This window comes from Chlorocebus sabaeus, chromosome 6 (genome assembly GCF_047675955.1).
Source record: "Chlorocebus sabaeus isolate Y175 chromosome 6, mChlSab1.0.hap1, whole genome shotgun sequence".
NCBI classification, from domain to species: domain Eukaryota; kingdom Metazoa; phylum Chordata; class Mammalia; order Primates; family Cercopithecidae; genus Chlorocebus; species Chlorocebus sabaeus.
In genome coordinates this window covers 20,207,732-20,234,261 of record NC_132909.1, presented here as the reverse complement: position 1 = coordinate 20,234,261, position 26,530 = coordinate 20,207,732, and the positions used below count along the sequence as shown (strand labels likewise).

Sequence of the window (26,530 nt, the reverse complement as noted above, 5' to 3'; positions counted from 1 at the left end):
CCTGGGTGCCCACAGAAAGAAACAGGAGGCCAGACCGGATTGTTAGTTGTTTTTGTTTTTAATTTGTCTCCAATAAGCAGTGTCTTCTGCCCAGTATGGGAAGTGGGTCCTATGTGAAGGGGGCCCGCCAGCCACTTTGGGAGCTGAAGGCAGAGCCTCGGGAGCCCTTCCGGCTCAGACTCCCCCTATGCTGGGTGTGGGTTATATTCAGAGGCCCACACCCACACTGGGGTAGGTTAGGTTTGGTTTACTTAGCCACAGGCCCCTGGGGGCAGGAGACAGAGTGGGGGCCCGAAGCTCCCTGTCCTGGAAGAGTTAGAAGTTCTGGGGTAGCCCTGGCCCCGTGGGGGCAGTTAGAGATGAGGGAGGTTACTCCTTAGCCCTGGTGCGGTTAGAGATAGTGGGACTGGTAGAGATGCCTGTTCAAGCCTTGGTCTCTAGGAGGTGTTAGAGATTTGCTGGGGTTGGGGGGGCAGGGTTGCTGGAACCCCAGTTTTGGGGAGGGAGTGGTAAGATATTGGGGATGTTCTAAGCTCCCCAGATAAGAACTGCCGGTTAAGAGGGGGCCAGGCCTGGTTGGGGCTCAGCTGTCCCTGAGGAGCTTGGCGTCCTGTCTGGGAGATGCAGCTGTCACTGTGGTTTCTCCCTCTCTGTTGTCCTGGCCTCGTCCTTGGCAGGTGGCGGGGACTTCCTGGGGGAAGCTGAAGTGCTGGGGTTAGGGGCCTCCGCCCCCGACTGGGCATCTATGCTGGCGTGCTCCCTCCGGACAAGGTCCTCCAGCTCCTTCTGCAGGAGAAAGGTCACAGAAGTCAGAAGTCACTGTGCATCATGGGGTCAGAGGACCCACGGCGGGGGAGAGGGTCCAGGGACGGGGCTCAGGACAGGCTGGGGTCACCCGGCTCCTTACCTTCCATCCGAGGAGCTCAGCAAGGGCCAGGCAGCCCTGGTCGCAGTCACCCAGCCAGGCCACATCCCTGCGGTGCAGCAGGAGATCAGAGTTCCCAGGCGGGCTCGCCCCTGCCTTCGTGCCCTCCCTCCCACCTCACCTGTCCCTTCCAGGCTGCCCCCAGCCCCAGGCGGAGCCTCACCTGTAGGCCTTCTTGGAGTCAAAGTCCATGCCTCCTCCGAGGCCCAGGATCATCCCCAGGAAAGGGTCCGACTGCCAGGAAGGGGGTGGGGCAGGGAAGGGAGAGCTAGGAGCACAGACCCTGGAGCCAGGTGGCCTGGGTTTGTATCCTAGCGCTGTCACTTGGGGGATTTTTTTTTTTCTTTTTTCTTTGAGACGAAGTTTCGCTCTTGTTGCCCAGGCTGGAGTGCAATGACATGATCTCGGCTCACTGCAACCTCCCACTCCTGGGTTCAAGTGATTCTCTTGCCTCAGCCTCCTAAGTAGCTTGGATTACAGGTGCCAGCCACCATGCCTGGCTAATTTTTGTATTATTAGTAGAGACGGGGTTTCACCATGTTGGCCAGGCTCGTCTCAAACTCCTGACCTCAGGTGATCCACCCTCCTTGGCCTCCCAAAGTGCTGGGATTACAGGCGTGAGCGATCGCGCCTGGCCAGCTCTGTGACTTTGGTCAAGTGACTTGTCCTCTCTGTGTCTTAGTTTCCTTATCTGTAGAATAGGGGTGATCACGAAACCGCAATGGGGTTGTGGCATCAGTGGGTTCACACAGGCTAAGGCTTGGGACAGTGTCTGCCTATGGTATGCGCTGCTTGCCTGGTGACCCTGCCTACTTCCCCTGAGGGGAACACCCAGGAGGGAGCACCTACCCTAGAGTGAGGCTACCTGGGAAAAAGAGATCCTAGAGACCGGAGTGTGGACCCATTCATGACCCCCTGCACTGCCTGCCCCCGACCCCCTGCACCTCCTCCCACCTCCTCAGTGCCTGGAAGCCTGGCCTTCCTATCTGGCTTCAGCTGCTTTGAATTGGAATTCTATCACTTGCTCAAAAGGGCGGTGAATGTCTCAGGGGCCTGGAGCCCCACCCCTCTGGATTCCAGAGCACCAGTCCAGGGTCTGAGCCAAGGAATCCAAAGTGCTGGGGTTCCACAGTGGGGGTTCCGTCTGAGGAAGCTGGTGGGAGGGAAGGGGGAGCCTGTGAGGGGGGGGGGCGTGAGGAAGGGCTCTTACCTGGCCAGCTTTCTCCTTGTTGATGAGCAGGCGAGGGGTGGAGAGGGGTGCCCTGGGGGAGGGGGAGCTGAGGGGTCAGGGTCTGTTCTGGCCCTGGGTGCCCAGCCGCCCTCCCAGCCACAGCCCCCAACCTACTTGCTGATAAGGGAGGCAAAGGGCTGCACCTGTAAGGAGGTGCCCATGACGAGGAGGAGGTCCACCTTCAGGAAGTCCTGTGGGGAGGGGCGTGAGCTTGGGAGCCTCTGCCCAGGCTGCGCCACCGCTCCCTCCCCCGCCCCCAGCAGCAAATCTCCCTTCCGCCCCACACAGCTGGGGAGGTTTCCTAAGGCAGGGCCCAGGCTGCCCCATGGGGCCCAGCACAGTGGAGGTAGTGGTTGGGGATGCGGGGAGGGCAGGGGGCCACTTACTGACTGCATACAGGAGAAGAAACGCGCTGGGAGGCTCTCACCAAAAAACACGATATCTGAGGCGGAGACAGATGGACGGACAGAGACAGTGACATGGGGCGGCAGAGAGGACAGGTGGGAGCAAGGGCAGACCTGGAGGCTGCGGTGGGAGTTGGGAGCAGTGCGGACCGGCCAAGGGCACAAACCCAATTCTCCCCATGATGGATCTGGGGCACCGTTCAGAGAGACAGAGGTGGCCGGATGTGTGGGGGTGTGGCCTTTGGGAAGGGGCCGGGGGAGGAGGGGACCCCCACCCAAATCCACCCGGGCCGCGGCTCACCAGGCTTCACCAGGCTCTGACAGTCCTCACACTTGGGCGTCACCTCAGAGAAGATCTTCTCTGGGTGCGGGGAAGGGGAAGAGAGAGAAGGTGGTAAGAGGATCTGGGCTGGAGTCTGGAGGTGCAGCCCCCCATCCCTCTTCCACTGTTAACATGAACACACCTCTGTCACTGTCACTCGGAGTGTGACGGGTGTCTCCTAGGGTGTCCACTCTACTCAGAAAAGACCTCTCTTTTTTTTTTTTTTTTTTTTTTTTGAGACAAGGTCTCACTCTGTTGCCCAGGCTGGAGTGCAGTGGCATGATCATGGCTTACTGTAGACTCGACCTCCCAGCTTCAAGTGAGCCTCCTGCCTCAGCCTCCTGAGTAGCTGGGATTACAGGTGCATGCCAGCACGCCCGGCTAAATTTTGTAGTTTTTGTAGAGACAGGGTTTCGCCATGTTGCCCAGGCTGGTCTCAAACTCCTGGGCTCAAGCAAATCTGCCCACCTTGGCCTCTCAAAGTGCTGCGATTACAGGTGTGAGCCACTGCGCCCGGCCTTATTGGTTTGTTTGTTTTTTTGAGACAGGGTCTCGTTCTGTTGCCCAGGCTGGAGTGTGGTGGTGCAATCATGGCTGAGTGCAGTGGTGTGATCATGGCTTACTGCACCACCGACCTCCCAGGCCACGTGATCCTTCTGCCTTAGCCTCCCGAGTAGCTGGGCTCACAGGCATGCACCATCACACCTGGCTACATTCTATTTTTTGTAGAGATGGGATCTCCCTATGTTGCCCAGGCTGTTCTCAAACTCCTGGGCTCAAGTGATCCACCCACCTCGACCTCCCAAAGTGTTGGAATTACAGGCATGAGCCACTGTGCCTGGCCTTATTGCTTATTGATTTAGGAAGCTTGAAAGCATTTCTGGCCAGGCGTGGTGGCTCACACCTGTAATCCCAGCACTTTGGGAGGCTGAGGCAGGTGGATCATCTGAGGTCAGGAGTTTGAGACCAGCCTGGTCAATGTGGTGAAACACTGTCTCTACTAAAAATACAAAAATTATGCAGGGATTGTGGCACGTGCCTGTAATCCCAGCTATTCGGGAGGCTGAGGCAAGGAGAATTGCTTGAACCCGGAAGGCGGAGATTGCAGTGAGCCGAGGTTGTGCCCCTGCGCTCCAGCCTGGGCGACACAGCAAAACTCCGTCTCAAAAAACAAAACAAAACAAAAAAACAAAACAAAACAAAAAAGAAAGTATTGCTGTCACTTGCAACTCACTGAATTCTAAGTCATTTGTTCAACTGTCCATTCATTCATTCAGCACCCATTTATAGAGCATTGTTTCAGTGTCAGTAGTTGGTAATTTTTAAAAAAATATTTCTGCATGGACAGCATGATACCGTGGGTGCTGTCTGTGATGCTGCTGTCAATGACACATAATGGGGGTAATGTGAATTGTACACTGCCCCCAGCTGCTTGCAGTTGGGTTATTCAGGAATCCTCAGCCTAGGGGCGTTCAGCTGGCATTTTATCAGAACGGCCACACTCCAGAGGCCCTTCTGCAAATGCTGCAGCTGTCCTTATCTCACAGGGACACCAGAGGCTTTGTTAAATCAGCATAAAGAATGTCAGAAATGGCTTTCCATGAGTGGAATAAGTGACTTCTTGTTTTTTTCTTTTGTTTGTTTGTTTGTTTGAGACAGAGTTTTGCTCTTGTTACCCAAGCTGGAGTGCAATGGTGCAATCTCAGCTCACTGCAACCTCCACCTCCCAGGTTCAAGCGATTCTCCTGCCTCAGCCTCCTGAGTAGCTGGGATTACAGGCACACACCACCACGCCCGGCTAATTTTTTTGTTCGTTTTTTTTTTGTATTTTTAGTAGAAACGGGGTTTCACCATGTTAGCCAGGCTGGTCTTGAACTCCTGACCTCAGGTGATCCGCCCGCCTTGGCCTCCCAAAGTGCTGGGATTACAGGCGTGAGCCACCGCTCCTGGCCTACTATCCTCTATTAAAAACAGCCAAAGACAGGAGATCAGTCAGGCAGTTGGGGCTGCAGTGAGCCATGATCACCCCACTGAACTCCCTGTGTGGGCGACAGAATGAGACTCTGTCTCAAAAACAAACAAACAAACAAACAAAAAACAAAGACTTGAGCGGGACAGAATGGGTGCCCACTGCATGGAGACACTGCTCCTGGTGCTGAGGGGAGGCCTGCCCTTGGGATGGCCTCCAGCCTCACCTTTCATCCAGCTTAGCGGGTATTCGTGCCGGCAGCTGGCACTGACGCAGTGCGACGTGTAGAAGGTGCCGTGGGCCTCCACCAAGTCCTCTTGTTCCAGCCCCGCTATTCGCTCCAGGGTATCTATATTCTAGAGGGAGAGATGAAGGGGAGAGGGGTGAGGAGTGAGCCACCCCTTGTAGGCCAGAAGGCACAGTAGGGAGTTGAGGCCATGAGAAGCAGTGAGGTGGTGGGGACAGGTGGAGAAGGGAGGGAGAAGAATCAAGTGGCAGGGTGTATCTGAAGACGTCTGTTCATCCCAATGGTGCCACTCAAAGGGTGACAGTCAAGGCTGCTTAAAGGCAGGGGCCAGGCTGGGCGTGGCGGCTCACGGCTGTAATCCCAGCACTTTGGGAGGCTGAGGTGGGAGGATTACTTGAGGCCAGGAGTTCAAGACCTGCCTGAGCAACATAGCAAGACCCCGTCTCTACACACACACACACACACACACAAAAAAAAAGCAAAAAAAAAAAGAAAAAGGCCCAAACCTAAATGTCTATGAGGCCAGGCCCACAGCCACTCCCAGCCCGTGTAGCTTTTATTCTGCAAATTCAGGCCATTTGCTTCAATTTTTCAGAAAAAAAAAAGTTGTTTTATTAGAGCCAGATGCTTTATTGCCATCTGTCATGAATTATTGAAATTAACATAAATTTACAATGTCTGTGTTGTAAATGGAGCCCCCCTCAGATGTGGCATCCTTGTGCAGTGCGCACCTTGCACAGCTGCACGTGGCAGCTACGGGCAAGCACCAACATAAACGAATCAGGAGGGCTTACTTATTTTTTTTTTTTGGAGATAGAGTCTCATTCTGTCACCCAGGCTGGAGTGCAGTGGCACAATCTCGGCTCACTGCAACCTCCAACTCCCAGGTTCAAGAGATTTTCCCGCCTCAGCCTCCCAAGTAGCTGGGATTACAGGCACATGCCAACACGATCGGCTAATTTTTGTTTTTTTTAGTAGAGATGGGGGTTTCACCATGTTGGCTAGGCTGGTCTCGAACTCCTGACCTTGTGATCTGCTTGCCTCGGCCTCCCAAAGTGCTGGGATTATAGGCATGAGCCACTGCGCCTGGGCATGCTTTTTTATGTATTTGAAACAAGGTCTCACTCTGTTGCCTAGGCTGTAGTGCAGTGATTCAATCATAGCTCACTGCAGCCTCCAACTCCTGGGCTCAAGCGATCCTCCCGCCGCAGCCTCCACATCTGGCTGATTTTTAAAATTTTCTGTAGAGATGGGGTCTCACCATGTTGCCCAGCCTGGTCTAGAGCTCCTGGGCTCAAGCGAGCCTCCTGCCTCAGCTTCCTAAAGTGCTGGGATTACAGTGTGAGTCACCATGCCTGGCCCTTCCTTGACTTTAATCACTGTCTTCCCCTTTAGTAGCCAGGGTCCTTTCTTACTATGGCCTGTTTCATAGATGGCATATTCACCTGTATGCTTTTCTTTTTTTGGAGGCAGGGTCTTGCTCTATCACTTAGGCTGGAGTGTAGTGGTCTGATCATGGCTCACTGTAGTCTTCTGTAACCTCCTGGGCTCAAGCCATCCTCCCACCTCAGCCCACTGAGTAGTTGGGACTACAGGCAAATGCCACCATGCCCGGCTAATTTTTTATCTTTTTAATTTTTTTTGTAGAGATCGGGGGTGTGTGGGGTGGTCTATGTTGCCTGGGCTGGTCTTGAACTGCTGGGCTCAAGTGATCCTCCCACCTCAGCCTCCCAAGCGTCGGGATTATAGGCACCTGACACTGTGCCCAGCCACTCTTTTCTTTTCTTTTTCTTTTTTATTTTTTCGGATGGAGTTTCACCATTGTTGCCCAGGCTGGAGTACAATGGTGCGATCTCAGCTCACTGCAACCTCTGCCTCGTGGGTTCAAGCAATTCTCCCTGTCTCGGCCTCTCAAGTAGCTGAGATTACAGGCACCCGCCACCATGCCTGGCTAATTTTTTTTTTTTTTTTTTTTTTTTGAGACAGAGTCTTGCTCTGTTGCCCAGGCTGCAGTGCAGTGGCGCGATCTCGGCTCACTGCAACCTCCGCCTCCCGGGTTCAAGTGATTCTCCTGCCTCAGCCTCCTGAGTAGCTGGGAACACAGGCGCATGCCACCAGGCGTGAGCCGCCGCGCCCGGCCACTGTTTTCTTTTAAGGCAGTGATACTTTCCATATTAAACAGGTGGGAATGTTCTTTTCTGCACAGACATTTGTGCGCCCTCATTTTTCTTAAAACACCCAGTCCCTTTGGAGCAGCTTTTGTTTGCCTGCGAGGAACGCTGCTAAAGCTGGTGCTGACAGAGGACACCGGCAGAGGTTACCCAGAGATGGCTCAAACTGACGGCGTTTCCCAGAGACTCCAGGAAGAACAATGGGAACGGTTTGTTTCCCTTCAAGGGCAGAATGAATGCTCTGCCTTCTGGGCTGCCTACCAACAACCATCTTATCTCCAAAGCCTACAGACAAGAGTCTTTGTCACTGTTCCTACACGCCCTGTAACTTTCCTCCCTTGCCCTCTATTCTTTTCTTTTTTTTCTGAGACGGAGTCTCGCTCTGTCGCCCGGGCTGGAGTGCAATGGCCAGATCTCAACTCAAGCTCCGCCTCCCGGGTTTATGCCGCCATTCTCCTGCCTCAGTCTCCCGAGTAGCTGGGACTACAGGCGCCCACCACCTCGCCCAGCTAGTTTTTTGTATCTTTTTTTTTTTTAGTAGAGATGGGGTTTCACCATGTTAGCCAGGATGGTCTCGATCTCCTGACCTCGTGATCTGCCCGTCTCGGCCTCCCAAAGTGCTGGGATTATAGGCTTGAGCCACTGCGCCCGGCCCCTTGCCTTCTATTCTAAATCTTGGTTTTGCCTTTGGTACTTGATTCAGTCTACCCACTGACTCCCTCACATGTGAGTAAGGAATTTGCAAATAGCTGAACAGGGAGTAAATTACAGCATGGAAAAGAACCACCGAAGTACCTCTGCGTTCTGTGTTATTCTTTGACAACAGTTTTTTTTTTTTTTCCTTTTGACAGGATCTTGCTCTACTGTCCAGGCTGGAGTGCAGTAGCTTGATCACAGCTCACTGTAGCCTCGAAATCCTGGGCTCAAGCAATCCTCCCTCAGGCTCCCAAGTAGCTGGGACTACAGGTGTGCATCACCATGCCTGCCTATTTTTTTGTTTTTTATTTTTTGAGATGGAGTCTCACTCTGTTGCCCAGGCTGGAGTGCAGTGGCACAATCTTGGCTCACTGCAACCTCTGCCTCCCAGGGGTTGATTCTCAAGTCATTCTCCTGCCTCAGCCTCCCGAGTAGCTGGGATTACAGGTGTCCACCACCATGCCTGGCTAATTTTTTTGTATTTTTAGTAGACATGGAGTTTTACCATGTTGGCCAGGTTGGTTTCGAACTCCTGACCTCAGGTGATCGACCTGCCTCAGCCTCCCACAGTGCTGGGATTACAGGTGTGAGCAACCATGCCTGGCCCATGCCTGGCTAATTTTTAAATATTTTTTGTAGAGATGGGATCTCGCTGTGTTGCCCAGGCTTGATTTTTATTTACTTTTATTTTTAATTATTATTATTATTTTTTGACACAGGGTCTCCTTCTGTCACCTAGGCTGGCGTGCAGTGGTGCGATCTTGGCTTACTGCAACCTCCACCTAACAGGCTCAAGTGATTCTCTCCTGCCTTAGCCTCCCAAGTAGCTGAGATTATAGGCGCCCACCACCATGCCCAGCTATTTTTGTATTTTTCGTAGAGATGGGGTTTCACCATGCTGGCCAGGCTGGTCTTGAACTCCTGACCTCAGGTGATCTGCCCGCCTCGGCCTCCCAAAGTGCTGGGATTATAGGCGTGAGCCACCGCACCCAGTCCAGGCTTGATTTTTAAACCTTAGCTTATTTTTTGTCTTGAAACATTGTGCCGCCAACAGAAAAATCATCACTGGCAGGGTGGCCCCAGGCCTAATGGTGCATGGGTGCAGATGGAAGGTGGCACTTCCTCTGGGTGAATGTGGCCGCCCCATATCAAGGCACACAGCTCCATGGCCCTGGGCTGGCTGATGCCCTGGTGGGTCCAGCCTTCTACAGGACACCCAGCCCACGAGCTGCCATTCACAACTTCCTGGGTACATTCTCCATATGGTTATAAAAATAAGTATGTTCCTCTCAAACAATGCTTTCTTTTCTTTTTTTTGTTTCTTCTAACTGAACTATCTTTTTTTTTTTTTTTTTTTTTTGAGACAGAGTCTCGGTCTGACACCCAGGCTGGAGTGCAGTGGTGCCATCTCGGCTCACTGCAACCTCCGCCTCCCCGATTCCAGTGATTCTCCTGCCTCAGCCTCCTCAGTAGCTGGGATTACAGGCATGCACCACCACACCCGGCTAATTTTTGTATTTTTAGTAGAGACAGGGCTTCACCATGTTGGTCAGGCTGGTCTTGAACTCCTGACTCTGTGATCCGCCCACCTCAGCCTTCCAAAGTGCTAGGATTATAGGCGTGAGCCACTGCACCAAGCCTCACTGAACTATCTTTAAGCTGAGAAGAGTAAAGTGGTGGTGAGGCGGGCTGGGGTACCCTATCCAGCTGTGACATTTATATTTAAACCTGAAAACGAAAGTGAAGTTCCTACAATAGAATCAGACTAAGCTTTTAAAAAGTATGAAGTGGGCCAGGCGCGGTGGCTCACGCCTGTAATCCCAGTACTTTGGGAGGCTGAGGTGCATGGATCACCTGAGGTCAGGAGTTTGAGACCAGTCTGGCCAATGTGGTGAAACCCTGTACTAAAATTAGCCGGGTGTGGTGGTGGGCACCTGTAACTACTTGAGAGGCTGAAGCAGGAGAATGGCCTGAATCTAGGAGGCAGAGGTTGCAGTGAGCGGAGATTGCGCCATTGCGAGGCTCTATCTCAAAAAAACAAACAAACAAAAAAAACCCCAAAAACAAACAAAAAAGAAGCATGAAGCTGCGATATGGATGTGGAGATGGAACGGTCTTCCAGATAAGGTTAAGTTAAAAAAAAAAAAAAAAAGTCAAATACAGAACCTCTTGTATAGTATAAATATCATGAATATAATTTATTTATTTATTTTTTGAGACAGGGCCTCACTCTGTCACCCAGGCTGGAGTGCAATGGCACAAACTCGGTTCACAGCAACCTCTGCATCCTGGGTTCAAGCGATTCTCATGTCTCAGCCTCCCACGTAGCTGGGACCACAGGTGCGCACCACCATGCCCAGCTAATATTTGTATTTTCTTGTAGAGACGGAGTTTCACCATGTTGGCCAGGTTGGTCTCGAATTCCTGACCTCAAGTGATCCACCCGCCTTGGCTTCCCAAAGTGCTGGGACCACAGGCGTGAGCCACTGCGCCTGGCCTAAATATCATGTATATAATTTAAAAGAACTATAAGCCTTTTTGCTGTGGACACTACAGCAACTTGAGTGACAAGACAACTATCCAAATGTTTGAATGGATATTTGTATCTTAAGAGAAAATAGCATCATACATAGCTTCAAAAGTGCTACATCCTCACAATTCAAAAAGGAGCAAAGACAGTGTGTTCCCCAAAACTGGGTCAGTAACAAAAAGTGGCTAAGGTTGAAGAACAGGGTGACGTGTTTGAATAAAGTGCTTTCATGAGACATGAGAGTGCAACATTTTTTTCCACCTTTATATTGCATACAATATTCCTTTTTTTTTCTTTTGAGACAGGGTCTCACTCTGTTGCCCAGGCTAGAGGGCAGTGGTGCGATCTCGGCTCACTGCAACCTCCGCCTCCTGGGTTCAAGCGATTCTCCTGCCTCAGCCTCCTGAGTAGCTAGGATTGCAGGCACGTGCCACCACGCCCAGCTAGTTTTTGTATTTTTAGTAGAGATGGGGTTTTGCCATGTTGGCCAAGTTGGTCTCGAACTCCTGACCTCATGTGATCCACCTGCCTTGGCGTCCCAAAGTGCTGGGATTACACATGTGTGCCATCATACCCGGCCTATTTTTTTTATTTTTTAAACAGGATCACTCTGTGTCACACAGGCTGAAATGCAGTGGTGTGATCACAGTTCACTGCAGCCTCGAACTCCCAGACTTCAGCAATCATCCTACCTCAGCCTCCCAAGTAGCTGCAACTACAGGCGTTTTTCACCATGTCCAACTAACTTTTATATTTTTAGTAGAGACAGGATATCACCATGTTGCCCAGGATGGTCTCAAACTCTTGAGCTCAAAAGATCTGTGTGCCTTGGCTTCCCAAAGTGCTGGGATTACAGACATGAGCCATCTTGCCCAGCCAGCAATATGCCATTTTCAATATGTATGTGTAGTAAATCCATACATTAAATATCACAAGTAGCGGAGAGATGCCTGGGTACGTCACATTGACCCCAGAACATAGCTATGTTGGTTTTGGTGTGACAGTGGCTCACTGTTGAAGCACCATCACGGTTAAGGGCATGGGTTTTTCTTCTGACAGACTTGGACAGTGACAATGGTGAGCATCCTGACAGAGTACTTCATCCCAGGCCTAAGTTTCTCATCCTGTCTGGTGAGTTTAATCATCATCTAACAAATTAGCAACAAACTCACACAGGAACAGAGCTGGGATCTCTCTGCTCACCAAGCGGATGGTGACCCTGCATGAATGCACAACCTTTTTGTGCCCCAGTTTCATCCTCTGTCCAGACTCCTGAGTCCAGCTCTCTCCTTGGTCAACCAGGTCAACCTCTCAGCCTCCACAAGACAATTCCTCATGCACCCCCAGCGCCATTCCCTGCCCCACTCCCCCCATCTCAGAACAAAGCAGCTGGCACCAGGCTGTGAGCTCTCAGGTGGTCCTGGGCTCTTTCTCTCACGGCCACGGCCCCTCTATCCGGAAGTCCTATTGCTCCATTTTCAAAACAGATTCATAACCTGACCACTTGTCCCCACGGTGATGACCCCTGCCCTGGTCCAGCCTCCACCCTCTCCTGCTTGGACCGTCGCGGCTGCCTCCTGTCTGGTCTCTGTAGCTCCCTCCTCACTGCCCCCATAGTCTGTCCCCAACACGGCCAGAGGAGCCTGGGAATGCCTGAGTCAGGTCACATCCCTCCCATGCTCAGAACCCACCCGTGGCCCCATCTCACTCAGCGTAAAGGCCAAGTCCCTCCCTGCGGCCTGCAAGGCCCTGTAGGATCCAACTTTGTCACTTCCCTGACCTTGGCTCCTCCACTCTCTCCTGTAATCTCCTCATCGCTCACTCACATCCTGCTTCTTGGGATTCTCTGAACTAGCCAAATACAGGCTCAAAACTAGTGGAGCCGGGCGCGGTGGCTCAAGCCTGTAATCCCAGCACTTTGGGAGGCCGAGATGGGCGGATCATGAGGTCAGGAGATCGAGACCATCCTGGCTAACACGGTGAAACCCCGTCTCTACTAAAAACACAAAAAACTAGCCGGGCGAAGTGGCGGGCGCCTGTAGTCCCCGCTACTCGGGAGGCTGAGGCAGGAGAATGGCGTAAACCCGGGAGGCGGAGCTTGCAGTGAGCTGAGATCCGGCCACTGCACTCCAGCCCGGGCGACAGAGCAAGACTCCGTCTCAAAAAAAAAAAAAAAAAAAAAAAAAACTAGTGGAAAACAAGCTCGTAACTAGCGGAATACAGGCTCACCTCAGCACCTGTGCACTGACCATCCCTTTCCCGGAACACACTCTTCCCCCAAATAACCCCGAGGTGCTCTCCCTCTCTTCCTACAGGTCTTTGCTTACATGTCACCTTCTCAGAAAGGCCTCCCCTCACCAAGACACCTGTTTAAATGTTTGAATGGATACTTGTGTCTTGAGAGAAAAATAGCATCATACATAGCTTCAAAAGTGCTGCATTCTCACAATTCAAAAATGAGCAAACATATTGTGTTCCTGAAAACTGGATCAGTGACAAAAGTGGCTGAGGTTGAAGAACAGTGTGACATGTTTGAATAAAATGGCTTCATGAGGCCGGGCGCGGTGGCTCACGCCTGTAATCCCAGCACTTTGGGAGGCCAAGGTGGGCGGATCACGAGGTCAAGAGATCGAGACCATCCTGGCCAACATGGTGAAAGTCCGTCTCTACTAAAAATATAAAAAATTAGCCGGGCATGGTGGCAGGCGCCTGTAATCCCAGCTACGTAGGAGGCTGAGGCAGGAGAATTGCTTGAACCCAGGAGGCAGAGGTTGCAGTGAGCCAAGATCGCACCATTGCACTCCAGCCTGGTCAACAAGAGCGCAATTCTGTCTCAAAAAAAAAAAAAAAAGGTTTCATGAAACATGAGAGTGGAACATTTTTTTCCACCTTTATATAATATATTGGTTTTTGTTTTGTTTTGTTTGAGATGGAGTCTTGCTCTGCCACCCCAGATGGAGTACTGGAGTGCAGTGGTGTGACCTCGGCTCACTGCAGCCTCTGCCTCCCAGGTTCAAGTGAATGTTCTGCCTCAGCCTCCTGAGTAGCTGGGATTACAGGCACGTGCCACCACACCCAGCTAATTTTTGTATTTTTAGTAAAGACGGGTTTTGTCATGTTGTCCAGGCTGATCTTGAACTCCTGACATTGACTTTGGCCTCCCAAAGTGCTAGGATTACAGACGTGAGCCACCGTGCCTGGCCTTTATATAACAGTTTGCATGCAATGTGTCATTTGTTTTTCTTTTTTTGAGACGGAGTCTCTCTGTCACCCAGGCTGGAGTGCAGTGGTGCAATCTTGGCTTACTGCAACCTCCACCTCCCAGGTTCAAGCAGCTCTCATGCCTCAGCCTCCCGAGTAACTAGGAGTACAGGCACATGCCACCACGCCTGGCTAATTTTTGTATTTTTAGTAGAGATGGGGTTTACATCAGCACCCCCTTTCCCAAACGCATACACTGTTTCTGACTCCCCTTCCAGCTTAACTGTGTTTCAGAGACCTACGACCATCTTATATACTTGGTATGTGGCGTCTCCATCTCGTCCATCATCTCCCTTCCTGCAACAGGGAATCAACTCAGTGAACATTTACTTTGACACAAGCTGACAAACAAGGGCCAGCAGGGTCTTGGGGTGGGTGTCATGACATCAACCACAGAAAGCACTTGGCTTCAAGTGAGCTGTTATCATATCTGAGCCACGTCCTGGAATAATGGTGACTCTCTGGGAAGAAGGTTTATTCTGAGCCCAGAGTCTCCCTGTGTTGCCCAGGCTGGTCTTGAACTCATGGGCTCAAGCGATCTCCCACCTTGGCCTCCCCAAGTGCTGGGATCACAGGACTCCTCCTCTTGGAAGAAGGAGGCCTCCCCTGCCCTCTGCCTCCCAGCAGCCCCAGGTGGGAACACCTGGCCCACCTGAGAAATCTGAATCTAAAGCGAGTTGTTCCTCCCTCTGGTGGTAGCTTTCGGGGCTGCAGGTGCCAAACTGCCGGGTGCAGGGAGAAACACTAGAACACTTATTTATGTTCAATGTTACCCTTCTGCCTTTTTTTTTGAGATGGAGTCTCGCTCTGTCACCCAGGCTGGAGTGCAGTGGCACAATCTCGACTCACTACAACCTCTGCCTCCCGGGTTCAAGCGATTCTCCTGCTTCAGCCTCCCGAGTAGCTGGGGTTACAGGTGCCACCACACCCCGGCTAATTTTTGTATTTTTAATAGAGACGAGATTTCATGATGTTGGACAGGCTGGTCTCGAACTCCTGACCTCGTGATCTGCCCACCTCAGCGTCCCAAAGTGCTGGGATTACAGTGTGAGCCACTGTGTCCAGCCACCTGTTTTGTAATTCAGGGTTCTGAGGTGTGATCTAGAGCTTGAATGAATACTGTTGTAGTGCATCATGAAATTTCTATACATATTCATAAAACAGGTAGAGGCAGTAACATTTTGTTGTTGTTTTGATTTGTTTTTTGTTTCTTTCAAACCAGGTCTCCCAGGCTACAGTACAGTGGCACCATCACGGCTCACTGTAGTCTTGACTTCCTGAACTCAAGCAGTCCCTCCACCTCAGCCTCCTGAGTAGATGGCACTACAGACACACACTACCCTGCCCAGCTAATTTTTGTATTTCTTGTAGAGACAGGGTCTCCCTATGTTGCCCAGGCTGGTCCCGAACTCCTGGGCTCAAGTGATCTCTCGCTTTAGCCTCCCAAAGTGCTGGGATTACAGGTGTGAGCTACTGTGCCCAGCCCATCAAGATTTTTTTACTGTTAGGGTTTGTGAGATTCTCCAACAATGTGAGCCATCCTTGCTTGAATGCCCCAGGGAGAGGCCCTCGGCTAAGCACCTGACATGTCCGAGCCATGTTTATAATTGGGCAAAGCACAAAAAAAGTATAAAAAGGTGCCCCTTCCTTAAGGCAGACATCTACTTGTTGGACGCCTGTCATAGTGTATGGATTTTCTTAGATGAAGTCACTTTGGAAACACCCTCATAACCAGTGTGAAATCTGGGGTGCCTATAGTGCACACAGAGTCCCTTCAGCCATGGGCTCCTTTCACATCACACACGGGATGGCCCTGAGAGGACGTCACTGCCACCGCACTGCAGACCTGAGAGGGCGGGCAAACCCTGTTTGACAGAAGGGGAAACTGAGGCAGAGAAGACCTGACTCACTGCAGGTCATGCAGCAAGGACGCAGTAGGCCAAGCCCTGGCCCTGCATTGCTGGAGTCCCTGCCTGAGCTCTTGGGCACGCAGCTCTGCTCCTCCGCTGAGGACACCATGCCCGTTCCACCCGCCCATCCTCTTCCCAGGATGCTCGCACCCGCCTACCTGCGTGTAGCAGCGCAGGAGTAGCCCCTTGTCCTTCAGCAGGCGCATGAAGTAGTGACAGATGGTCGGCTGCAGGGAAGAACGACGGCACTGCTGATGATTGCAGGGAACAACCACAGGCCACTACCATGTGCCAGGAACTGTTCTAGGCACTGCGACTGTCTTACCCCCAGGGAATCAGCAAAGCAGCCGTGTTGGGGAGAGACCACCACTATCCCCAGATCACAGATGAGGAAACTGAAGGACAGGGAAGGGGACTGTGTCGCCAAAGTCACATGGTGGGTAAGCTGCAAAGCTGCGATTCGCACCCAGGCAGCTTGGCTGCAGGGTCCCAGGCTCTCCACCGCATCATGGGTGCAGCTAAGCCTCGCAGCAGCCCTCTTCAGACAGTACCATCAGCTTCACTTCACAGGAGGCAAATCGGAGGCTCAAGGTCGTAAGATGAAGACATGAGGAACCAGGACACGAATGCAGGCAGTCTGGGCCCAGCACCCATGTACTTAATGGCTACATAATATTTGTCTGCAGGGCCCTGGGGGCGCTTCCCATGCGTGCCCTCCCCCAACCTTTCCTGTTTTGCCCCCTGCAAAAAAAAGATCTCACCTTGAACTGCCCAGGATAGAGCTCCTTGGCAAGGGCGAAGAAGGGTTCCGGATGTTTCTGTAGGAGAGACAGCCAGAGGGCCAGATGCCCCAGGTAGGATGAGGGTTGGAGCCAGGTGACCCCCATCCCCACCCCTCACAGACGCCCCTTCCTGGGGGAACACAAACCTTGAAATAGCTGATCTCGAAGATGGCCTCTGGGTAGGGAAGATGGTACTTCTCTAGGTTGTCATAGAGGCCAGTGGATGGAGAGCGAAAGTCGGGAATGCCCGCGGCTGGGAGAGGGGGGTCAGGGAGCAGTTGGTCTATACCCTACTAACTCTCCCAGGACAGGGCTCAGACAGGGCTCCTCCCCAGCCCTTGGGAGGGACTCCCCAATTCCTGGGGGTGGCTTCCGGGGGAGTAGGGTTACTTACATGTGGAGATTCCAGCACCCACCAAACAGATGACTCTGCGACCTGGAGGAGAGGAACTTATGTACCATATGACACTGTTTGCTCAGTCCCTATAATAGCACCACCCATCACGGCCCCTGACACCGTTTACTCCATGCCAGGCCCTGGGGCAAGCATCTCAGATGTGTGATGGGCCTTCCAATCATCTAGAGAGGGATGGTGTTAACATCCCCATTTTATAAACGAGCAAACTGGGGCTCAGATAGGGGAAGAAGTCACACAATGGACTGCGGAAGAGCCAGCCAGAGGATAAAGAATGCAGTGTTGGGCTGGGTGCGGTGGCTCATGCCTGTAATCCCAGAACTTTGGGAGGCTGATGTAGGCGGGTCACCTGAGGTCAGGAGTTTGAGACCAGCCTGGCCAACATGGCGAAACCCCGTCTCTACTGAAAATACAAAATTAGCTGGGCTAATTTGGTGGCACGTGCCTGTAATCCCAGCTACTTGGGAGGCTGAGGCAGGAGAATCACTTGAACCCAGGAGGTGGAGGTTGCAGTGAGCCAAGATCATGCCATTGCACTCCCGCCTGGGTGACAGAGCAAGACTCTATCTCAAAAAAAGGGGGAAAAAAAAAAAAGAATCCACTGTTGGAAATTATACCAACTTGGACTTGAGAAAAGGCCACTTGAGGATAAGAGCCCAGGGCTAAACAGAAATAGCTGGTGGCTGGTGATTAGCCACCAGGCCATAGTACTCTGGCATCTGCCCATCAGCTGATAGACAGGCACAAGTGTGACATGCTGTGGGTCAGATGCCTCTGGGATACCCTGTCCAAGGGAGGACAGCAAAGGTGAACAGAGCACAAAGCCTGCCACAGCTTCAGCCCTGAGCTTTAACTCTGAGATGCCATCGGGCCAGGCCTGGTTGAATCCAGTGGTGGCTATATATGGTCTGGATTCAGGGGACCTGGGGTCAAATCCTGACTCTGCCACTTGGCAGCTGTTTGACCCTGCACTGAGTCACTACCTTTTTGTGCCTCCATTTCCTCCTCTGTCCAGATCACTTCCATAATGGTCTTATGGGTATAATGTGAAGATCAAATAATAGGACACTTGTAAAGTGCTGAGCCCAGAGCCTGGCAAATAGTGAAGGCTCAATTAAGTGGTTAAAAAGAAATTTTTAGGGCTGGGCCTGGTGGCTCACACCTGTAATCCCAGCACTTTGGGAGGCCGAAGGGGGGCAGATCACCTGAAGTCAGAAGTTCAAGACCAGCCTGGCCAATATGTTGAAACCCTGCGTCTACTAAAAGTACAAAAATTAGCCGGGTGTGGTGGCAGGCGCCTGTAGTCCCAGCTACTTGGGAGGCTAAGGCAGGAGAATTGCTTGAACCTGGGAGGCAAAGGTTGCAGTGGGTCAAGATAGCGTCACTGCATTCCAGCCTGGGCAACAGAGTGAGACTCCGTCTCAAAAAAATAAATACATAAATAAATAAAACTTTAGAGCAGTTAGGTGAGGGTTGGAGCCTCACCTTTACATTTTTGCAGAGAAGGGGTCTTGCTTGTTGCCCAAGTTGGTCTTGACCTCCTGGCCTCAAGCGATCCTTCTGCTTTCGACCTCCCCAAATGCCGGGATTATAGGCCTGAACCACCACGCCCAGCCTCAATTAATTGTTATTGTTCATTACAGTCTCCTCATGGGCACCCTCATGAGCCAATTACCCCAGAATCCAGGAGCAGGAGGACACAAGGAACAAATGCTTTGTAGCCACTGCCTGTGTTGTCTTTGGGGCCTGCCCATGCTAAAAGATGGCTGCAGACAGCTGCTCGCCTGCCGCAGGAGAGGGAGGCTTAGGGCAGCAGGCCTGGCTGCCCGAGGAGAGAGATGGTGGCAGCTGGAGGACAGGGACACTGGAGAAGACGTCCTCAACAAAAGGCTGCTCAGGAACCACAAAGGGTCGATTGTTCTAGTTGAGGACTGCTGAGGGCCTGGTTTCTCAGACTTCGGTGACCTCAACTCGTGGCAAGAAATATAAATTTCAGGCCAGGCGGGGTGGTTCACGCGTGTAAGCCTACCACTTTGGGAGGCCGAGGAGGGTGGATTGCCTGAGCTCAGGAGTTCGAGACCAGCCTGGGCAACATGGTGAAACCCCGTCTCTACTGAAATAAAAAAATTAGCCAGGCACCTGATGTAAATGACGAGTTGATGGGTGCAGCACACCAACATGGCACAAGTATACATATGTAACAAACCTGCACGTTATGCACATGTACCCTACAACTTAAAGTATAATAAAAAAAAAAAAAAAAAATTAGCCAGGCATGGTGGTGTGCTTCTGTAATCCCAGCTACTTGGGAGGCTGAGGCAGGAGAATTGCTGGAACCCGGGAGGCGGAGGTTGCAGCGAGCTGAGATTGTGCCACTCCACTGCACTCCAGCCTGGGCAACAAAGCAAGACTCCATTTCAAAAAAAAAAAAAAAAAAAAAAAAGAAATATAAATTTTGTGGTGACTCAGTAAGTAGACACCTATCCACCATATCTGAAACAAGCCTCCTGTAGTAATAACCACGGCACACGCTGCCACAGCTCTCGCTATGTTCCAGACTCTGCTCTACGCATTTGCATTTTTATTCATTTATTTTTAAATTTTTATTTATTTATTTATTTTTTAGAGTCAGGGTCTCACTGTGTTGCCCAGGCTGCAGTGCAGTGGTGCCATCATAGCTCACTGCAGCCTCCAACTCCTGGGCTCAAACAATTCTCCCTTCTCAGCCTCCTGAGTAGCTGAGACTACAGGCAACGCCCCCACATCTGGCTATTTTTTTTTCTTGTAGAGATGGGGGGGGGGGTCTCACTATGTTGCCCAAGCTGGTCTTGAATGCCTGGTGTTGAGTGATCCTCCTGCGATAGCCTCCCAAAGTGCTGAGATTACATACATGAGCCACTGCACCTGGTCCTATATTAATTTATTTAGTCCCCCAATAACCTTATGAGTTAGATACTATAATCATTATCCCCATTTTATGAAACAGGCCTGGTCAGTCAGCGTACAGTAATTCACTCAGCAATGGAGAAGCGACCCAGGTCTGGCCAATCGGAGACTCGGGGGCAGGCATGTGACTCAACCTGGATCAGTGGGAGCGAATCTCTGCTGTTTGGTTTGAACTACTGGGAGAAGGTGCTCTCTCGGTGGCAGCTCCTAGGTTGGTGGAACCTGCATTTGGAACTGCCAGGAGTTACCTTTACCCCGACACAAGAAAAGCAGCATCAGAGAGAGTTACGATTTTTAACAAAGTGGAAGCACCTAGGCCCAGCCGTGCTTCAAGCTGGATTACAGCCAACACACTCCTCTTTGGCTTAAGCCAGTTCCAGTTGTGTTTCTTGCTACTTGTAAAGAAAAGGTTTCAATACATGGTTCAAGTGGCTGGGGATGGGAGGTCACTTGGGGCCAGGAGCCAGGCACAGTGGCCCAATCCTGACAGGGGACTCACAGCGTTCGCTCTGCATGTACCGGGCCACCCCTTCCAAGGTCAGTTCGTCCAGCAGACGCTCCTTCTGGCTGCCCAGGCTGAGCGTCTGGGAGAATAAATTCCGCAGGAAGTCCACTGGCCGGAGAGACGAGAGACAGCGGCAGGACGGGCATTCAGCCAGGGGGCATGGATGTCTCCAGCACCCTGGCCCCAGCCCTGGGGTCCCCGGCCTCCCCACATCTAAAGGCACGAGGCCTGGACCAGCCAGGAGCCTCCAGGAGCCTGCTCTGGCACTGGTACCCAACCCACTGTTACATACTTTGAATGTCACTCCTGATGGAGTTGAGGAGGTATCACCCACACCCCTGCCCTGAAATCCCCCCGCCCCCCAGAACCCTGCTCCCTGTCCTTCGAGGAAGATACTCACTGTCTGCTTCTCCACCAGCGGCTCCTCCCTCAGAGTCTGAATCTGAGTCCTGGAAGGGGTGGGGTAGGGTGGCCAGGCCCGAGAGGTGGGATTAGGGAGGGAGGAGAGGGGGTGATACCAGGTTTGGGGAAAAGGCTGTGGCAGGAAGGTGGCCTGAGGAAGTGTAGGGTGGTGGAGAGGCTGCACTGGGGCTAGCTCGAGGGCTCTGGGACAGGCTGCCTGGGTTGGAGTCCTGGCCATGCCAGTCCCCAGGAGCACAACCTCACGGGAGTGGCTTCGCTTTTCTTTTCTTTCTTTCTTTCTTTTTTTTTTTGAGACAGTGTCTCGCTCTGTCACCCAGGCTGGGGTGCACTGGCGCAGTCACAGCTCACTGCAGCCTCAACCTCCCAAGTTCAAGGGATCCTCCTACCTCAGCCTCCCAAGTAGCTGGGACCATAGGCGCATGCACTACGCCAGGCTAATCTTGTTTTGTTTGTGTTTTTGTAGAGATGAGGTCTCCCTGTGTTGCCCAGGGTGGCCTTGAACTCCTGGGCTCAAGCAAGTCTCCTGCCTCGGCCTCCTAAAGTGCTGAGATTACAGGCGTGAGCCACTGTGCCTGGCTGTGACTCTGATTTTCTAAGTCTGGGTGTCCCTCACCTTGGAAAGGGAGCGTGGGTGCTGGGTGCGGCACCAGGGGCGGGGGAGGTGCTCGGTAAGCGCTAGCTGTTGCTGTTAATATTATCACAGCCTGGGGTCTTCCCTTTGTCCCTGGGTCCCCTGGAGCATGGGCCTGCTGTCCCTTCCCAGCAGCTCTGGGGACCTCTGAATAATGTCCCAAGTCACTCTGGGAATGATTCCAATGCAAAGCCTCAGTGCTCACTGCAAGGACCTATGTGCGCCCTCCTGCTCGAGGCCCCAGACACTCTCGGCCAACCTCTCCAGCAACCTTTGAGTCCTTCCTCAAAGCCTCCCCTCAGCCCAGCTCTGGACTGGCAGGTCTCTGGGACTCTGTCCAGGGCCTCTCTGCTTTCTTTTTCCAGCTTCCTGGGGCTACCTGCCTCATCCATGCCAATGGCCTCTGCCTCGTCACTCATGACACCATCTCTCTGCCCCCAGATCTGGGGTTCCCTGGCTTCTTGGACACCTTGCCCTAGGTGCCCCCCAGCCTCTCACTCCTACCATGTCCCAAACGGACCCTGGCATCTCCCCCAAACCCATCTTCCTCCCAGGCCTCATCTCAACGCGATCATACTGTCCCCCAGTCAGCCAGATGTTTCCTGCCACCGCCTCCCTCCTCACCCTCCGGCTGCAGCGCTTCAGGTCCAGAGCACGTATGCTTAGTCTCCTAAGGGGCTGTCCGCCAACTCCTTTTCCCTCCCCGGGGCTCCACCTGGTCCAGCCTGTCCTCTCCTCCGGGGGTCCTGCCCCAGCCTCCTCCCCCAGCCTCCCAGCCTCAATCTCCACCTCCCATCCACCCTGCTGCCCTGCATGTGAGGCTGTCTGGGTCAGCTCGCCCCGCTCCACTTCAAAGGCCCTTCTCTCTGGCTTCTCCAGTTTTCCCAGACATCTATGGAATTGCCAGGATGTCCACAAGGGCAGGGACTTTGCCTGGGTGCCCAGCACTGAGAACAGGGTCTGGCTCCTGGCAGGAGCTCCAGGAGCTCCTCCACCTCGGAATGAATGCCTGCTTCAGGCTGGACCATGGCTGGGCCCTGCAAGAGATTTCACCAAAATGCAGTTCTGACCAAGCCACCACCTCAGACAACTCCTTCCCCGGCCACTCCCTGCTCTGCGTCCAAGCCTTTTTGAATAAGACCCTCCCTTTCCAAACATATGACAATTTTAAAAATTGCTTTTTAAGACTGCGCAACTCCAGATGGGCATGGTGGCTCATGCCTGTAATCCCAACACTTTGGGAGGCTGAGGCAGGAAGATTGCTTGAGGCCAGGAGTTCAAGACCAGCCTGGGCAACACAGTGAGACTTTGTCTCTATCTAAAAAGAGAGAGAGAGGCCGAGCGTGGTGGCTCAGGCCTGTAATCCCAGCACTTTGGGAGGCTGAGGCGGGTGGATCACGAGGTCAGGAGATCGAGACCATCCTGGCCAACACGGTGAAACCCCATCTCTACTAAAATACAAAAAATTAGCCAGGCGTGGTGGCAGGCGCCTGTAGTCCCAGTTACTCAGGAGGCTGAGGCAGGAGAATGGCTTGAACCTGGAAAGCGGAGGTTGAAGTGAGCTGAGATCGCGCCACTGCACTCCAGCCTGGGTGACAGAGTGAGACTCCGTCTCAAAAGAAGAGAGAGAGAGAAGAGAGAGTGAAAATGAGAGAGAGAGAGAGAGAGAGAGAGATTGGACAACCTCTGCAAAAACCTTGACGACACTCGCGTGTACTTCAACAACATATGACTTGGGGCACATGCCTTATAAAGATAACCACTGTTAGCTAAGCTTAATGGTAATTACTCCAGTTTCCGCTGCATAAAACTAATAATTTTTACAGAAATAGGTCATAGTACAACATCTTGAGTTTTCTGCAGAACGATACGCTACGGACCTACCTAATTTTAAAGATAATTTTTAAAAAAGAGACGGCATTTTGCTATGTTGCCCAGGCTGGTCTCGAACTCCCGGGCTCAAGTGATCCTCCTGCCTCCCAGAGTGCTGGGATTACAGGTGTGAGCCACCGTGCCCAGCTTCACCTCATTTTTCAGAGCAGCCACATAGTATTGGATTATATGGATGAACCATAGTTCATTTAACCCATCCACTAACAGCCATTTGGACTGTCTCCAGTTTTGCCCTGTGACGGACAATGCTGCATTTGACATCCTCGCATCTCTCTCTTTGGGACTGAGGATCCTTTTTAACATTCAACCTTTTTATCTGACGTTGGTCGTGCTTTGGGGGCCAGGCGAGTGAGTTGCCACAGCCTAACAGGAGGCTCTTATATCCTCAGCAAGGCTCCACTGTGCATTTGTGAGGTATTCTGATGCCCGCTTCTGCACCACCCCACGTCTGAAAGGCAATCTTGGGGGTGTGGGTGGGCTGGCACTCTTGTGGGCTATACACAGTGAGGCTGTGTGGAAGGCCTGTGCCCAGCATGTATCGGCAGCTTGGCCTAAGGGAGAGCTGGAGGTGCTGATGGGGGGCCTTCAAACTCCTACGAGAATGCCTGTCCACCTCTCCTGGCAGCCTCTGACAGTCAGTGTGCCCAGTGCTGCGGGGGACTCAAACCTTTCCCTGCTCCTCTAGCCGAGGGACAGGGGACAAGTGACTTAACAACTCTGCTTCAAATTCTGCATCTGTAAAATGGCCATGATAGGCATTTCTCTTCACAGGGATGCCAGAAAGATGAAGTGAGATGAGGCAAGTTTGGCACTAAACAGTGTGCACAGCTGGAGCAAGCCATCAGTAAATGCTAACCATGACTATAACGAGCTGACCACTACCAGCCACCCGGTTACGGAACACATCACACTCCTTCATGCCCCCAGGTCTTTGCACAAGCGATACCTGTCGTGTGGATCACCATTTCTCACCTTGTCTAAGAAAATTCTAAGTCACTCTTCACTTATACTGTGTCTGTATCTTGGTCTGACAGCTAGACCAGCCTGTGGATTCCTCCAGGGAATGGCCTGGCTGGAATCTTCTTTGACCCAGAAAGTTTTTCTTTGTGCTCCCACCGTGCCCTGAGTTTCTTTACTTTTCTTCCTTTTTTTTTTTTTTTTTTTGAGACCGTGTCTTGCTCTGTCGCCCAGGCTGGAAAGCAGTAGCATAATCATGGCATGCTACGGCCTTAACTTCCTGGGCTTAAGCAATCCTTCCCCAACTCAGCCTCACGAGTAGCTGGCACTACAGGCATGTACCACTGCACATGGCTAATTTTTAGATTTTTTGGGGCCTCCCTATGTTGCCCACACTGGTCTGGAACTCCTAGGCTCAAGCGATCCTCCTACCTCAGCCTCCCAAAGTACTGGTATTACAAGCATGAGCCACTGTGTCTGGCCTGAGTTACTTTCTTTCTTTTTTACTTTTTAGAGAAAGGGTCTTGCTCTTTCACCCTGGAGTGCAACGATGCAATCATAGCTCACTGCAGCCTCAAACTCCTGGGCTCAAGCGATCCTCACGCCTCAGCCTCCTGAGTTATTGGAATTACGGGCATAAGCCACTGCACCTGGCCCCCTGAGTTACTTTTATCATCACAGTGTGAGATAATTTTTTTCCCATCACTTGTCCACGAGATCTGTGCGTTCCAAGACCGACCTGTCTCTTCCAGGCCCAGGACAAATTTGGTTCAGAAGGGATGGCATGCAGTGGCGAGGAAGGAGGAAAGTTTGGGAGGGCAGGCCTGGACTTGAGGCTGGAAACGCTTCTCTGACAATCCCCAGAATCCGCCTTTCCCCAGAAAGCTACATTGGGTGGTGTGAGGGATGGGGGCAATGAGCCGAGGGCCGTGGGGTGACTGTCTCCCCTTTGCCACCTCCCCCCCGTGCGGGCTGTGGAACGAGTCCATCTCTCTCCTCCCCTCCACCCTTTCGCCCATCTCACCTGAGCCTCCTGCACCTTCCCTGCCTGGGTCTCCAGAGGGTGAGAGGCTGAGGGAGGGGAGCAGAGGTGGTTACAGTGGGGAGAATGATTAAGTGGGGAATAAAGGGATTCAAATGGTCAGTGAGGGGCCAGAACACCCACCAACCGAGTTACACTGGGACGGGATGGTGGTAAAAATGGAGCACAGGGAGGGAGGGGCCGGAGAAAAGATCTTATCGGCATGCAAAGTGATGCCGGGAGAGGTGATTAGTGAGGGGCAGAGAGGCTGGAGAGGAAGATTTAGAAGGAGCGGGAGAAAGTAGGGGCTTTTGCCCAGGCTGATCTTGAACTCCTGGGCTCAAGCGATCCAACCACCTTGGCCTCTCAAAGTACTGGGATTACAAGCATGAGCCATTGTGTCTGGCCCTGACTTACTTTCTTTCTTTTTTACTTTTTAGAGAAAGGGTCTCGCTCATGTCACCCAGGCTGGAGTGCAATGGTGCGATCATAGCTCACTGCAGCCTCAAACTCCTGGGCTCAAGCGATCCTCCTCCTCCTACCTAAGGGATTCAGGGCATAAAGGAACACTCAGGAGGAGTTAGGAAGGACACGACAGTGTATAAGTGTGTGTGCGGAAAGGGTTAGATTTACAAGGCAGAGGGAAGTTTAGAAAGGAAGTTTAGAAGAGAAGGCACGCTTTGGCTGGGAGGCAGGTTTAGGAGGGAGGTGCAGTGGTGCAGTGGAGGCGGTAGGTTTAGGAGAGGCGCGGAACAAGGGGAAGCCATAGAAGGGGACAGCAGGGGTCCCTCAGCATCCTCTGGTTGCCTCTAACAATCAGGTACCCTTAGCAACCGGGACCGGGGCAACTTATGTTCTTTGCAGCGAGGGTCCTTAGCAACCAAGGTGTGAGAAACACGCGATCATTGGCAACTTGGCAAGTGGATGTGGTAAACGAACCCTGAACACCCTGCGACCCAGAAACCCACCAGCCTAGCGATATAGATCGCTTAGCAACAACCCTCAGAACCCCACTCCCCGAAGCGCTCCCTACTTCCCGCCCCACTGCGGCCGCCCTTGGGCCCCGGGGCCTGCAGCCTTCAATCAGGCCCCGGCGCGGCCCGACCCTCCCACCCGGATTCCCGACTCACGGTCCGGCTCTGCCATGGGCGCGGTGCTGAAGCCCTCGAGGCTGTCACCGACCGCTCTGTCCTGTCACCGACCACTGTGTCCCGTCACCGACGGCTCTGTCCTGTCACCGACTGCTCTGTCCCGTGACGGCACCAGAAATGGGAGTGGCCGGGATAGGGCA

At 52.5% G+C, this 26,530-nt stretch overlaps 1 protein-coding gene across 3 annotated transcripts; it reads right to left on the bottom strand.

Annotated features, from left to right (window-relative positions):
* Nucleotides 1-39: 39 nt before the first annotated feature.
* SIRT2 (sirtuin 2) lies at nt 40-26,529 on the bottom strand. 3 transcript variants are annotated; one of them, XM_007996725.3, is made up of 16 exons: nt 26,370-26,529; nt 25,243-25,289; nt 20,715-20,763; nt 20,309-20,422; nt 16,843-16,884; nt 16,595-16,701; nt 16,428-16,484; nt 15,825-15,893; nt 5,078-5,207; nt 2,862-2,921; nt 2,543-2,598; nt 2,271-2,347; nt 2,136-2,187; nt 1,089-1,159; nt 908-974; nt 40-786 (listed from the first exon to the last, which is right to left on the bottom strand). In XM_007996725.3, the coding sequence occupies exons 1-16, from the start codon at nt 26,383-26,385 to the stop codon at nt 631-633; spliced, it is 1,170 nt and encodes a 389-aa protein (XP_007994916.1). In that variant the 5' UTR covers nt 26,386-26,529; the 3' UTR covers nt 40-630. The 3 variants fall into 3 exon arrangements, with proteins under 3 accessions (XP_007994916.1, XP_007994917.1, XP_007994918.1); XM_007996726.3 differs by lacking the exon at nt 25,243-25,289 and having other exon boundaries at nt 26,370-26,528; XM_007996727.3 differs by lacking the exons at nt 20,309-20,422; nt 20,715-20,763; nt 25,243-25,289.
* Between the last annotated feature and the right edge of the window lies 1 nt (nt 26,530).